The following is a 15,747-nucleotide window of genomic DNA, read 5'->3' on the forward strand; positions in this document are numbered from 1 at the left end:
CGAGCTTTATGACTACAATAAAATAATTGCTTTAATTATGTTTAATAAACAACCTGTTTTCAATTTCAATAATAATAATAATGGATAGAAAACTATGACAGTCAGAACTAACCTAGTAATTAAAATACAAGTTAATGCAATTCAGAGTAAAAAAACCTCAGTGTGTGGATTTAGAAATTACTGAAATAAATCCAGATACTGAAAAAATGAACTTCTGAGAATGTATGTTGATACTGGCATTCATTTTAGATTGTAGCATTCACTGCAAAAATGCCACAGACAGAAGCTGATGTTTGATCACATACTCATTAGAAATTATTCATTATTAAGACATCAAAAATAAAGTATTTTACTTTTTTTTTTTAAATGACCCAAAAGCCATGGACAACATGATGTCTCAGGTCACATAAGTTTGACTACTTCTGCAGTTTCTCCATTTATTTTTCTGAATTACTCCCAACAAAACAGTGTAAAATACTTTGTAAAACACACTCTCTAATGATACAGGAAAACCCACTGCACGTACAGAGTTCAGGAAGGTTATCAGCTCCTGTAGATGATTTTTCATCCTGTCTGCAATACCCCCTTTAACTACCCCTGAGTTTAAGAGATGCAAGAGCTCACCTCAGACCATGAGGTCTCATCCCCATGGTGTTCATGTCTCCTGGAAACTGGGGCCTGTTGAACTGCCCATCCCCAGGGAAGGGCCCACGCTGCTCCTTCGGGTACATGGAGAACCTCGGCCCCCCTGGAGGGACCACAGAGGATCTGATATTCCCAGGATAGGGAGGAGGAGGGCGGTTAAAGATCTGATTTAAGTTGTCTTGCTGCCAATGCTGAAGAGGGGCTGCATGGGGAGGAGCTGCTGCATCCTGCAAGGCCTTTTCCTGGCGAACTGCATTCTTCTTCTGCTGCTGCTGCTGTAGAATAATCTCACGGAGCTTCTGGCGCTGTTTACAAGAAAATAAATCATTATACTTGACACTGCAACTGACATCTTTTGAAGTGTTGCACTCTGCTAGGTTTACTTTTTGAGGAAAGAAATTCTTCACTTGTTAAAGGAAAACATTATTAAAAACCACAATCACCTCAGAAATGAGGAGGAGGGTCAAATGGTGCAGGGTGCTGGCAACCCAACTTAAGATCCACACCTCTTGGTAAAGTGTATGGTGTGATCCCATTCTACCATTTAACATGGAAGCAACTCTCTTTCCATTTTTCTATTCCAGTATTGCGGGTCCTTTCACCACGGGAAAAGTGCATTCTGAGAGACAAATGTGACTAGAGGTCCACTGAAGAAAATTCAGCAGAAGGTTTTTACACCATAGCTGCAGAATTCACTCTTAACTCTGTATGATAACCACTATGATAAACCACTGGTTTTCCATTAAATTCATTTCCCATCCCTCCTTCCAAACAGAAGATTGAGCAGCTTTCCCCAAGCTGAATGTAATTCTATCACTTAGCAAGAGCTGTTTGCCATTCGTGGACAGAAACCTGGAGTGAATGTGCCTCAAGAAGAGCTGTGACCAAGGGAAGGATTCATCTCAACACATTGGCCAACTGCAAAGTCAGACATGGTCTGAGATCTGTGCCTGTACTCTCTTCTCCAGCCAGTGAACAAGTCACTGACAATCAGTTCCACACCTCATTTGTTACAGAATAGAACAAACTGACCTTTTAAAATGTTTTTTTTTTCCTCAGACTGTAGCTAAAAGCACTACTACAGACCAACCATCTATGTCTTCAGTGGCTTCAAACACAGCCTTTTGCTTCTTTTTTTTGGATTTTGTCCAAACTCCTTAGAAATTACCGATGTTTCTGTATTCTGTATATTGTGGTTCTATCCAGAAGGACCAAAAGAACATATTAAGTAAACTAAGATAATACATATCTTACACATAGTTATGTTTAATGGCAAGAAACTTCAAGTATTAACAAGAATGGGGGAAATTCTTCTACTTCCAGAATTTTAATATCATCAGAATTCTCACCTGTCTTAACTTCTCAGTATCTGCTTGAGACATATTCATGGTGTTCTGTGTATCTGTTACTCCCGTGGTGGGTGCTGGGCCAGGAACTTGCGAAACTTTGGGAAATTGTTGTCCTTGAGAAGTCATGGGAGCATTTCCAGACGCACTGAAGGTGCCCTCAGATCCAGGCCGTGGCTGCTCAGCAGCATCATGGGCCAGCTGACCAGTTCCAAAAGATTCTGGCTGAGGTCTTGGAGTCATTGGTGGTTGATCATATGGGTCATGTGCTGGAGTAGCTGCACCATGGCTAAAGGAATCTGTTATTGCAGGTCCTGCAGACCTGGGTGTTTGAGAACATGGGTCTGATGGCCTGACAAAAGTGCCCTGCAACCTGCTCTGTGGTGTCTGCAGGAAAGGATCTCTACCTGTTATTAGTCCTGGCCTTGTCATGGCAGGTCTGTTAAACCCCTCAGGAATCCCTGGCCTTGGGGTTGCTGGCTGCTGAGAGTAAGGATCACTGAGAACTGGCCGTGGTGTTCCAGGAGGTTGGGCATAGGGATCAGAATGTCTCTGCTGGTTTGCTGGGGACTGAGCAAACAGATCTGCTGGCTGAGCAGGCCTTGGTGTTGGTGGCTGCTGCATATATGGATCCACCGTGGCGGGACGAGGAGTTCCTGGGGGCTGGGCGTAAGGATCAGCAACTGGCCGAGGAGTACCTGGAGGCTGGGAGTAAGGGTCCTGAGAGGCTGGCCTAGAAATGGGCCCAGCCTGAGGGAAAGAATCACCCTGCTGCCGCACCATGCGCGGCGGGTGGGCAAAAGGCTCCTTCATGGCAGGGTGGGGAGTGAGGGGAGGCTGGCTGTAGGGATCACTGGCCTGGGAATGGGGAAAGTTATCCACGGGCCTGGGTGTCAGAGGGGGCCTTTCGTAGGGATCGACAGCGACGCGCCGGGGCGTGCCTGGCATGGAGGAGTAAGGATCCTGCGGGGACTGAGGAGGGCGCAGAGGAGTTTTGAAAGGTCCAGGGCTCCCATCCACAGGAGCAGGAGTGGGAGTCAATGGAGGCCGTGCATAGGCATCAGCAGAGGTTACTCTCTGTCTCTGAAAGGTGTCAGTCCTAGGAGCCGGCTTCGTAAATGGATCGCTGCTTCCGGCACCTAAAGGAACCTTCCCTGACTGCTCCATAACTATGGGGGACCGGGGTACCCCCAGAGGTTTGGAGAACTGCTCTGATGGCAGGACAGGCCTGGGTGTGTCTGGGGGCTTTGCATAGGGATCACTGCTACCTGGAGATGAAGAACATGAGTCCCTGACTGGCGAGGGCCTGCTGCCCGACGGCTCCCGAGATATGGAGGGCTGTGCTGCACAGGAATCCAAGGGGGCAATGGGGTTCCTTCTGACAAAGCTCTGGTTGATGGGTGCTGGTCTGGGTGTTCCCACCATTTTAGCATAGGGATCCATCGGAGAAGGCGGCCTTGTGTTTGTGGAACCTGGAGAAAACATCTGTTGTGATGGTGTCTGAGGAGTCTGAGACTGAGCCAGCGATTCGTGCACTGGGATTCGGGTGGGAGTGGGAGGTGGGGCCTGTGGCTTTAGGAACACATCATCTGAGGGCGCCGACGTGGGCGTAGCAGGGAGCTGCTGCTTTGTGAACAGATCCTTATGGAATGTCTGCTGTGCAGGAGACATGCTGCCATTGCCAGTCTGCGGCGTTAAGGGGCTCTGGATCCCACTGCTGGGTGTGTCTGAGCCAGACTGGTTCAGGAGCTGCTGTGAACCAAATTGCTGCTGCTGCTGTTGCTGCTGCTGTTGCTGCTGCTCATTTTTCACCTGTTCAAGCTTCTGTGTGGCTTCTATTTTGGCCTGCTGCTTACTTTTTTGCCGCATTTGCTGTTTTAAAATTATGAAGAAATATGTTACACTTCTAAGTTTAGGGTATACAAAATCTTTCTAATGACTGATTCTATAATTAAAACCTCAGGACACATCCAGTATCAGTTACAAATAATTGCAGATTTTAAATTCAAAGGGAGCAGAGAGTCCAGCTATTTGTGAAGTTTAATTACCTTGACATGCATCTTGCTTGCCTGGGAATAAGCATTTCCCAGGTTGTCTAAAGAGCATCACTGCTTTCCAACCTTATACTCTGGAGACAAAGGTAACTGACATGCAGCACTGGTGTGGGCTTTGAGAGACATCCAGCCCCATGTGAGGCAGCAGTCTGCAGGACAAAGTTACTGCAATACAGGGTATGTAATAAAAAACTACTGCAGTGACCACCCATGCAGAGAAAGAACAACCTGTTTCTATAATACACAGCATTTAAGAGTCAAAATTTAAAGAAAAGGTTTTTTACAAACAGTTTATCTCCTGGTAACATCTATTTTCTTCCCAAGCAGAATGGCTGACTGTATACTCTTCTACAAAGAAAGATTCAAATTGATTTTATTACAACAGATTCCTGCAACGCAATAAAAAGCAGGGAGAAAATAACAAAACACCTTAAATGCTACACACCTGTCTGAATTTCCATTCCTGCTCATGTTCTGATTCCCTCTGTTTTAATGGATCTTTAAAGAGGTCGGAGTCGATGCGGGAGCTGGGATCAATGCTATCCTGTTGCTGCTGCCTTTTCATGGAGTCATTTGACATCTGTACTTTATTGATGCGCAAAGCAGCTCTATTATCTCTGGCTTTTTGCTGGAAAAAGAGAAAAGATGCAGTTAGAATTATTTTCTTCTACTATGTGGGCACGCTGCATCTGTTATTCCTACAAAATCTATCACCAAATTATTTGTACAGCCTGTTTTAATCACACACATCCTCATGGAAATGACATTATGCACTTAGGAAAGAATTCCAAACAGAAAAATTTCACACCTCTATGGAAATTCTGTGTTTAACAGATATGGAAGGAACTAAGAGGTTAGCAATTAGTAAATTAGTAAACCTATTAGCAAAGCTTTTCTATACAGGAGGGTGTCTGTTGCAGGCACTGTGCTGTGCCAAGAAATCGTTAATAGCACCAGTTCACCTTTCAAATCACATATTGGTGTGGTCTTACAACATGAAGGCTGAGCACAGCAGATGATGTTTGGATCAATAAAGGCCACTAATGTGGAGAACTTCAATGACAAGAAAAATACAGTCTAGTCCATTAAATGACCTCTAAAGATCTGAGTCTGTTAACAGTTAACAGTATAAACATAGGATATGGGGCTATGGATCAGGAAAAACTGTATGGAGACACAGCAATTCCTCTTCAATGAGGCATTTTACAACCATAGTGACACTTTAAAGTATCTAATGGAAGTTTCAAAGAGTCTGTTTTACCACCAATCTAGGATGTGATTTCTTTTCTGAACCAAACCCTCACATCCTCTTTTTCACAAATTTATCTGCAGCTGTCAAGTAGGGGTTGCCTAGAGGAAAAAGCTTCAATACTTCCCCCCAACAATGAAATAGTGACATGGATGAGAGCACTGATGTCACAGCAGCAGAAAAATCACTGTCATTTTTCCCTGTAAGTGATGGGATTGTGCATGCTAAGTAAAGTAAAAAGCAACAGTGAAAATTTACTAGTACTCCTCTGAATTTCATTTCAGCCTTCATTCAACCTCTCAGAGTGTAGGTCCCTCAGGAGAGGCCCCATAGCAGCTTCTTGTGTGCACAATGCCAGGAATACCAGCAGAAGCACAAGGACTGTTCTGAGAGGAATTAACCACATTTTGCTGTGGAAATACCGGTGTGCAGGAGCATGCCCTCAACTCCGGTACATAAGTAATTTTTGCTGCTGACTTCTGGATACCCATCACAAGGATATAATTCCATTTTCAAGAACAATGAAAAACAAGCATCAGTAATAGAAATAATTATGAAGTAGTAGTTGCCACCCATGTAAGTGGGCATTGTCTTATGAATACCACAAAGAAGGAATCACCAAGATTAACTACAGCATGGGCAAGGTAACACAGAGGTCCAAAGGTGCTGAAATTGCAACACTGAATAAAAAACAGAATAATGATGATGCCTCAGTGATAAAAAGGAGAAATGAGAGAATTATTCTTTCCAGTGGAAAGGGTTTCAGAAAGATCAAGAGCTCCACTTCTCACAATGAGTTTGGGATATGATTTATCCTCTTAAGCCAGAGATCACAGCAATTTTGAATTTGGACAGCAGAAGATGATGTAGTACTGCTAAACTTCGAGTCATCAACATGCAGAGGAATGAATTTTGTTTACTGATGGGACTATATGAAAAAAGAGCAGGTAGGGGAAGGCTGTGAGACTGAAAACTGCAAAATCCACAGAAACCTGCAAAGTGAGAATGATAATCCAATTGCTGCTGTGAAGAAACAAAGATGAGAACCAGGAGAGAATGGAAGTCAAAGTACATTTGCCAGCAGTTGTTGGGAAAGTCCAAAAGAATCAATAATACTTTGGATACACACAGGCCTCAACAGAGGCTTCAACAAAGCTTAAGGGTCACCCCCTCTGAATGGCAGAAGTTCTGCAGGGTAAAATCAATGACAATGTAACTCCAGATAACTGCTACAAGTACCTGTGTGTTCACTTAACTCAGATGTGAAGAAGGTGAATGATTTTTGAAAGAAAAATGGAGTCCTTCATGCTCCCCACAAAATGGTACCAGAAAAATGGATAGCAGAAGATATCAGGAGAGTCTCCACACAAAGCAATACAAGAGAGCAAGCAGAGAAAGGGAACAGTAAAGCAAAAACACGAGGAGTAGAAGTAAATGAGGAAAGCAGAGGTGTGAGCACTGACACCTCTGGAATTGTTAGTTCAATAGCTGAAAGACTTCAGCAACTCTAACAGGGAAAAAAAGGACAGCCCAGAGAGAGGGGATGATGAAAGGGAGAGGAATCTCATCATCAGTTGCTATTAGCCTTCTCAAGAAACTGGTGAGACTCTGTGTAGAAAGAGACACAGCAAAGATGACTTGAGGCATGAATCAAAGGCAGCTGAGAGGCAGAGGGAACCACAAATGTTCTCATCTCAGCTGATGCCTTTACATTGCACAGAACTAATAGTGTTTATGCCAAGACTGAAAAACAAAGAATACAGGTAGAAGTATTCAGACCTAGGAGTTAAATTAAAAAGGTTTTCTTGCAGTAAGGGAACTATGACTAAACCTTGAACTTGAGTTATTAAAAACAGAACAAAACAACACTTATAACAAACCTTATAAATGAAATGTATGTTTGCTGGAAGCATGCAAATGCAGGTGGGAATTGCTCTTACCACATAGGGAGCCCTCTCCTGAGAGCTTGCTTTCCTCCACAGTTTAGCAATTTGCTTCACTCTTGTAGCCCAGTCTGCAACCAAAAATATGTGTCAACACACAAGGCTGTAAGTCTGAGACACTTTCAAATCAAGATGCAGCAATTGCTGCAAAATATTCAACTTGATTCACTAAATCACTCACCTGGGAATTCTTCCTTCAGGTTGGGGAAGTTGATATTTGTATAGAGAACAGGTGCTACAGTTGCCATTTCACCCAAAGCTTCTTCTTTCTCCCACTTCAGGGTGCTTCTCTGAGCATTGGACATGGTATCACCTTCACCCTCCAGAGGTGGAGCAGCTGGTGCCCATGAGCTGTTGGGATCACTCACCATTGGATTGAAGGCTGGATTCTTATCCCTGACCAGAAAAGGGGTTTGTTTTACAGATTGTATAAAAACAACAAAACAAAACAAAACAAAACAACCCTCAATTAGCAAAGTACTCATTCTGTTTGGTATTTCAGCAGTGAACACACTGCAAGAATACACAAGGTTTTGTGGTGGCTGTCAAGAACTAATAATATCACATTATTAGTAACCTACAACACCCTCCAGGTGTTTTTGTTACTTAGATATTTTTTTTATGCTAAATACACCAAATACCTTTTATTCTCCATCTGGACTTACCTGGCATCAGGGTATGGCTGCTGTGTAATGGGAGAGAAGGTGCCCAGCCCTCCTCCAGCAGCCAGAGCCGTGTGAGGGAGATGAGGGTTGGGGCCAATCAGACCATTCATGAGGGGCACTCTTGGAAATGCATTCTCTCCTGGAAACAAGCAGATTAAGTCACTCATTTAAGTTTCCAAGGGTGACTGCTTCTAAGGCAGAGGTGGAACCTTCCACTGAGAAAACAATGTCTCCTCTAAAAACTAAATGCTTTAAAATTTTACAGTGCTGACCTTACTTTTTTGGAAAAGATTTTACATCAGTTTAAAATCCTTCTCTGTAAGCTTAAAGGATCCTTTTCTACTCTATTACATCCCTGAACACTTTTTTTTTTCTTGTCTAAAACACAATTTTTTATTTTCAAAAATGGATTCCCAAAACTTTTGCAGTAGCCCATGCCATGGTACTGCACTTCATATAGAGGTAATAAACTTAAAAGCTCATGTTCTTCATATTTGTTAGACCCAGACACAAGCAGCAAACCATGGAGAAGGTAGTTTTCAGTCCCTGCAGGATGATCATTAGCCACCTGAATTAAATATCTCCTCTTCTGAGACTCCTGAGCATTGTACCAAAGTAAGCCTCATTATCTACTAACTCCCTAATTTGTAACCAATGAAACAGATAACTCTACTCAAATGAGCATTAACATTTTCTAATTAAATGTCCAGTCTAGCAGTAAGAAGGCAGAAAATGTTATTTATTTGATTACAATATTACAAATGTGGCACAGGCAGATTCATTCCAGCAGATGGTATTTGCAGATGTTATACACAGAATTAACTCTGGCCTTTGGATCCCACCACTTAAGTGAGATTATAACTGGTGTCCCAGTATTTCCTTAAAAGCACTGAAGTAGCTCAGGAATCAGATGTATCTGCAGGATGACACTGTATCATTCTCCCATTTTAGGAGACTTTCTGATCTAAAGGTTATGCAAGCTGTGCACCAACTACAGTTGGAACATGAAATTTAATAGAATGTTACTGTGCTGGTAAACACAGTAACTAACTGTGAAGACCTGGCAAACAAACAGGATGGAGTCAGGGCTCTGGTCTGCACTGTGTGCTTACATATCTTTATGAGAAAAGAGAAATAATTTTATCTGAAACCCGATGCAAGCTGCACCACTACTGAAGCATTTATCTGTGGATCATTCCACTGGAGCAGAACCAAACTGTAAATCCAAAACTTTGTTATCATGGCAGTTCCCACGGGGAGGAGCTGAACAATCTTCCAGAGCTCACATGCTGGAGCTATCCACAAGTACTCAAGTAACTGGGAAACAGGCAATGGGATCTACTTTATTTTTTGCTTTAAATCAACTCATTGTTTACTTAAAATACTCTCATTTCTAAAAGGTTTTGAAGTATTTAGTTTTTATGAAAACTGATCCAACTAGGAAACAAATCAGTTTTCTTATGATTGATTCACTGGTCAAATAAATTTGCAGAATCCTTCCTGTAGTACCAGTATCCAAGAGTGGGCACTCTTTACATGAGCTCATGGAAAACCCCTTGAGGTGATGTGTGATGAGAAAAGGAGCACATTCAATTATATTCCCACATACTGCTTAAAAAACCAGCTCTACTGATAATAATAAAAAAATCAATCTGTCTCTTGCCTTCAATACAAGAGCAAGATGCTGTATCTAACTCAAGGTAATTTTAGTAGGAATGAAGAAAAATAAAGTACAATTTCCAAGATAAATTTTAAATCTGTTTAGCCTCCTTTCTATTAGGACTAGCTAATACATGAAACTGCATTCTTACAGATATTAAAACTCAGTAAATCAGTTACATAGACTCTTGCCTTACCCTGGAGGAGGTGCTCAAAAGTAATTAGAGTGAAGTCAGAAGAGAACACATGCTTTATCACAGACTAATTTCCAAACCATCTAAGTGTCAGCTAAAGCAAAAGCACCAATATGTCAGAAAAATCTCAAATAACTGTCCTTTTCTATCAGCAACATTTACATGGATGTTAATCACACATTCCCTTCAGAACAGGTTTAGAATAATATTTCACAAATTAACAATGGCAGATTCCACAATTTTGCACAGTGTAAGATGAGTCCTAGTTCCCCATCAGCATTTAAAATGTGCACAACTCTCCTGGCGAGGCTGCTGCCCACAGAAGCACCAGAAGAACATACCTTGGCTGTGCAAAGACATGAGCTGTGGTGGGGGAGGAGGCTGAGGCAGAGGAGCCGGCTGTGGGGCTGCTGGACTCAACACAGCTGTGAACAAATCTTCAACATCCTTCCCTCCCAGCTCTGCAAAAAACACTCTGCATGAGTTGCTGGCATTGCTTGTGAACTGTGTTCCATAAAAGACAAGGAGGATCAGAACACATACCTGGGATTTTGTACAGTTTGCCAAGAATAGCACCTGGACAAAGCAAAGGCAACACAAGGTAAGTAATCACCAGAGGAAGCAACAAAAGTAATTGTGCAACCAAGTCCAAACAGGTCTGTTACAATACAGGGATGTGTCATTTAGCGGAAAGAAAAAAGAAAAGATGATCTCTACATAAGTTCTGAAGAAGACCAAGATTAAGGACCAAAAAAAAATTACCATCTGTGACCATTTTGTCTAGCTCTGGACTGAGGATTTCATCTAACTGCTCTTCACTCAGTGACCGCGAGCTCTGGGTGACACTCGGCTGGGGCAGGGAAGAAGGATCATCAGAGATGGGGCCAATATCCAATCCAGCTGGAGAAGAAAGAACATTAAATTAGACATGAACAGCAAATTTAATTAATATTGAATAAAGAGCATAAACCCTGTTTCCTTCCCCTAGAATTCAGCAGTCAATTAAACCAGGACTTTCTAATATTTGAAAGGTAAGGCAAAACAAAACACTGATTAGAAAAGGTAAAAAAATCCTTCCCACTCATTACCTCCAGTTTATTGTTTTGTTTGAGGAATGTCAATTGAATATAATGCAACTGGAAGAACAGGAAGTAAGACTACTGAGTTTAGGTTCAGCATGGTTTCAAATGTATAGGTTTCAGAATATAGTTCCACTTAAACTATTTTTCTCTTTTTGAAAAGAATCACATCAGTAGTAAACATGGTTCATCCTCATGTACCTTAAGGTTCACTTCAAATATTACACAAAATATTTACTGAAATGGCGTTGAGGTCTAGCCAGAATAAAACAAGTTAGAGAAGTTTCTTTTTCAAAAACAAGTCCTAACTATTATGGGTTACATCAAAGTGATTTGCTGGCACTAAGAAAACAGAACTCACTACATAAATTTCCTAACATCCCTCAAGTCAATAAATCTGTCAAATGAGAAAAATTTGGGAAAAAAGAATTACGTCCTTTAGTATTTAAAATATATTTCTGTAATAATTACCAAATAACCCCAAATTTAAAATAATGAAACATTCCATTCTACTTCTTGTCAACCTGTCTCTAACATAAAGTGATGAACCATTATCCAGTGAAAACAAAAGGATACTGACTGCTTTAATCATGCCTTTTATATACTCACATTGATAAAAATGTTTTTCATTTACACAATATACCATTATATGATAAAAACTACACACTACTACGGGAAGTAATATTTACAGTGGCAGCAAGAAAATGCATGGGTTTGTATGATGAAACACAAAAAACTAAGGAAGGTTTTCAAAAGCTATAAGCAAAACTTGATGCAGGACTCTTAAAGGCAGAGTGCAGAGTTCAGAGGTTGTGTTAGACTCAAACACCACAGAGTGGAAAATGAAACATGAATTAGTGACACAGTAAAGGAGAAGCAATTTCTACACATGCACTTCTTTCAGCTAAAACCACTAGGAAAAGAGGGCTACTGCTAACCATGGATCATCCATTGTTTAGATTCTTACCAAATGGGGAGGGTGAGTTCTCAACCTGGAAAGTGCATAAATCAAGACCTACAGGACCCAAACCAGATAAAATGGATGATTACAACACGAAAACAAAAAAAAAGTAAAGAAAAAGCTGCATGCTGAAAAAAGCTACGCAGGTATGAGAGACAACGGCAGCTACATTTTATCCTCTCTTAAGCAGCAAAGCAAAGAGCCAAGTAAAAACAAAATGTTGACAAGTTTGGGCATTTTTTTGGTAGAATAAACCAAAATCATTCCAAACCAAGATATTCTTAAGATATGAAAATTGTATCTGAAATGACCTAGAGCAGAACCTACAGATACAGTACAACAAATACATCTATAATACAGAGGAAAAAATGGGAAACAATAGGGAGAGACTCCATGGACATACATACCTGAATGATCTCCAGACTTTACCAAATCATCAGAAAGTATTCCAAGAATATCATCATCAGTGTTTAAGACCTCAGAAAGATCAGCTAAAGGATCGTCGGTGCTGCCTGTAGAAGATGCAAAGAACAAAATCAACATTTCTGCATCTCTGGTGATGTTCTGGAGCTGCAGCCCCAAACACAGATGGGCTCTAAGGGTCTCCTCTGCTGTCTCAAACTGCACAGGGCCCTGGGGTCAGACTGTGCTGAGCAGCAGCCCCTCCCTGCCAGGACTGAGCCACCTGCACATGCTTACATTGTCTAGTCTTTTCAGAAGTGATCACATCATATGAAACAAAGACTGGATGATTCCAGGGGGAAAAAAAATCCCAAAATCTACTCTGAACTTGCCACCTCTGAGACACAAAGGCCCATGAATGTTTAAGTGAACAAATGGGTTTTATATAGGACAGGTCAAAGTAAATCTACAAGGAGTGGGGTTTTTTAAAGGCAATCAGTTACTTCTTTTACCACTACTCTCTTTCTTAATACAGAAGCAACTGGTTACCACACCCTGACAGGGAAGTGAAATCTAGAGTAAGAAGGAAGAGTAAATAAATAGAAATTGAAGAAGATACTTTTGAGATCAGAAGAAAACCTGATGGAGTGGTTAACACCCAGAGACAGAAATGTCATATTTGTTTGCCCTCTAGGAAAAAACTGGCCTGGTCTAGCAATAAATTCTTTAATATTAAATAATAAATTCTGGATACTATTATCTTCTTGACCTCTAATTCACAAGAGAGGAATTACTCCAAATGGCCCATCTGGTTTTATTAACTAGTTGCTTTGGACTATTACAGATGTGCAACATTTGCAAAAAATGTTTGACAAACAAATAAAAGTTGAGAAAAATATTTTTCAGTACAACTGCAGACTGTCATGACTACATGAGCAATCACTGCCAGACCAATAAAACATGATGAGATGGAAAATATAAATTTAACAGAAAAAGAAGGATTAATACAAATCATAAAATATACAATGTGGAAAACAAATATATGGCCTGCTTGAAGAGGGACCAGAAAGCCAAAGAACACACACATTTCAGACAAATACAGATGTATTTCCCATTGTTACAATCCAACTACCCCAGGAAAAAATAGAGCTCAATTCAGAGCCTGGTGTCAAGGATTTACTTCTATCATGAGGTTACTTTCCAAGCTGCTAAGTTTAACAATGAATTACAAGTGCCTTCTGCTGATTTTCAAAGACAACCCTTTTCCCTTCTTCCATTACCAAGTCAAAACAAAAATTGTTTTTCCTCCCTTTACTACTTTTAGTCTTCACTTTAACCCTTTGTAATGCAGACAAGATGAAACCACCCTAATTAAATCAGGTTTTATATGTGCCACTCAACAAGGTGGATTAATAACCCAGACCAGACCAGTCCATTTAAATGTACAAACAAAATTCAGCTCCTACTGATACCATCAAAACTATCTACCACTGCCTCAAAACCACACCACTTTGCAGGCATAGTTATTTGGGCACCTGATAAAAAATATTGTCAAATTGAAGTCTCTCAACAGAACCTAGTTGTTAGTGTTTGGTGGGTTCCTTTTTTTGGGTTTTTTAGTTTGTTTGGGTTTTTTCACATAATTGTTTTCCTTCTGACAATTCAATTCAACTTCTAGTGTGAATATAAATATATTATGTAAGTAGCTGGGAGGAGCTCAGGTGAAAAGATCTAACATTTAAAGATTCCAAATTTACCACCTGTAGCTACAAATTGGCCATAAATAAATCCAGGCTTCAAATCTGAGGGTCTCTAACTGAAGGAAAATTAGGATTCCACAAGGAATGAAGGAAATTAGATTCCACAGTGGCCTTCAGATGAGATAAGCTGGAAAAACCATCCTGCCTTCAAAATGGAGTTTGTTAAGTCTATAAAAAGACTTGGGTGTTGGTGACAGCAGAGAGATAGAGTCTATAATCCATGAAATTCGCACAAGACATCTAATCTAAAGCATGTTTTTACATTTTTTCTTCTATTTTTTCCTTGTTTTAATTCCATGTGTGTTAAATATTATCTTGGAAACAACAAAATCACTTGAGTCAGCTGCTTCAGATCACCATCAATAGCTGGTTGACATCTGCTGCCAAACAAACAGCTCAATAGTGCTCATTAATTTGACTCTTTTCAGAATGGAGATAAAAGCCAAGACAAAGCAAAAAGGAAAATAATTTGCTTGTAATGCTGGATCTCTAAGAGAGTACAGTTCTAATGGTTTCTTGTGAGCCTGATCCCTCAAATGCAGCTATTTATTATTTATGAAGTTCTAAAATCATAAAGATGCCTCTCCCAAGGCTGCAGCCATCCCAAGATGTTTAATCACACAGTAACATTTGTATCATAAAATGTCCCAGCAGCACCTGAATCAGTTACAGAGACTCAGACAACTCCTCTCCTTTTGTCTAGCAACAATTTCTCTAGCATTCCCTGGAGACCTCACTTGAACAGATGACTTTTTCAGTACTTCCAGAAAAAATACCCTGAATTTAAGCTATTTCAAACTAAAGGAAAGGTCACAATACCAGAGCCTTCACAGCACATACCTCACCAAGTGGCTTCCTTTTCATCAGGGACACACAGGTCAGGAAACTCAAGAGAGAGGCAGACAGTCCTCAGAATGCAATAGATCTAAAGCAACACCTCCAACTTCCCCCATGAACCTGTGAGCAAACCTTTGCTCTCTGTTCCAGCACTGGGAAGTGATTTAAGGGTTGGTGCCATGCAGAACAGAGTGCACAGAGTGCCACATGTTACAAAAACATAGGAGAAGTGAGTTTCTAACTGAAAATAAAACCAGCAACCTGTCAGACAAAATGCAGGGCTGGGAGCCTAAAGCTCACTTCAGTCACAGTTTCTAGAAATTAACAGTAAAAACAAAGGATTCCCAAATCCCTCTTCTGTCCAGCTCTGCCAATTCCCATCACCACTGCAATCCTGGCTAGTGAAAGGTCCAGCTACCCTTAACTAATGTGTGAGAACAAATAAATGCCAGAACATGTCCCTGAAATGCACTGTCAGCTCAGGAGCAGCCTGAACATCCCTGCCCTCCCCAGCAGTGCTGGGTACCTGCTGGAAAGCAGAGCAGGGTCACTGCTTTAGATGCTTAAGAGCTCTCTGAAAGATGAACAAACATATCCAACCCTTCATCCTGGGATTATACAAGTGCAGTTTCCAAGAGAAGAACATTTTCCTTGTGGAAAAGACCTGTGCAATTAAGGAAGGGCTCTCACAGGAGTCAGCAGTCCTTGTGGGAAGTGGCAGTGTAGGAAAATATCACAGCTGGTGACAAAACAGTCCTGCAGCCCCCCAGTGCAGGGAATAAACAGTCCATGCTGTTCCTGCTCCACAGCCAGGTCTGTATGGAAATGATGAAAACACCACAGCTCTGGGACACTGTTCTCATCTGCAGCTCCAGCCAGAAGGGAGCTCAGCAATTAGCCAGTGAACCTCTCACACAGGGGGGTGCTGCTGTGGAAATCACTGTGTCCCAGAA

At 41.2% G+C, this 15,747-nt stretch overlaps 1 protein-coding gene across 8 annotated transcripts in view; it reads right to left on the reverse strand.

Annotated features, from left to right (window-relative positions):
- Positions 1 to 15,747, reverse strand: part of KMT2C (lysine methyltransferase 2C) — a 188,356-nt gene that overhangs the window by 28,949 nt on the left and 143,660 nt on the right. For 7 of the 8 annotated variants that reach the window (XM_054273841.1, XM_054273845.1, XM_054273848.1 and 4 more), the window contains 11 exons: positions 12,203 to 12,307; positions 11,802 to 11,849; positions 10,518 to 10,655; positions 10,299 to 10,331; positions 10,097 to 10,216; positions 7,903 to 8,041; positions 7,419 to 7,633; positions 7,235 to 7,308; positions 4,491 to 4,673; positions 1,995 to 3,863; positions 625 to 950 (listed from right to left, as the gene is read on the reverse strand). In XM_054273841.1, coding sequence (XP_054129816.1) covers positions 625 to 950; positions 1,995 to 3,863; positions 4,491 to 4,673; positions 7,235 to 7,308; positions 7,419 to 7,633; positions 7,903 to 8,041; positions 10,097 to 10,216; positions 10,299 to 10,331; positions 10,518 to 10,655; positions 11,802 to 11,849; positions 12,203 to 12,307 — 3,250 coding nt within the window. The remainder of the gene's footprint in view (positions 1 to 624; positions 951 to 1,994; positions 3,864 to 4,490; positions 4,674 to 7,234; positions 7,309 to 7,418; positions 7,634 to 7,902; positions 8,042 to 10,096; positions 10,217 to 10,298; positions 10,332 to 10,517; positions 10,656 to 11,801; positions 11,850 to 12,202; positions 12,308 to 15,747) is intronic. The other variant, XM_054273843.1, reaches the window with a different exon arrangement.

The sequence above is a fragment of the Melozone crissalis genome, unplaced genomic scaffold, assembly GCF_028551555.1.
Source record: "Melozone crissalis strain CALT ecotype California unplaced genomic scaffold, PUWL_Pcris_2 ptg000016l_1, whole genome shotgun sequence".
Lineage (NCBI taxonomy): Eukaryota > Metazoa > Chordata > Aves > Passeriformes > Passerellidae > Melozone > Melozone crissalis.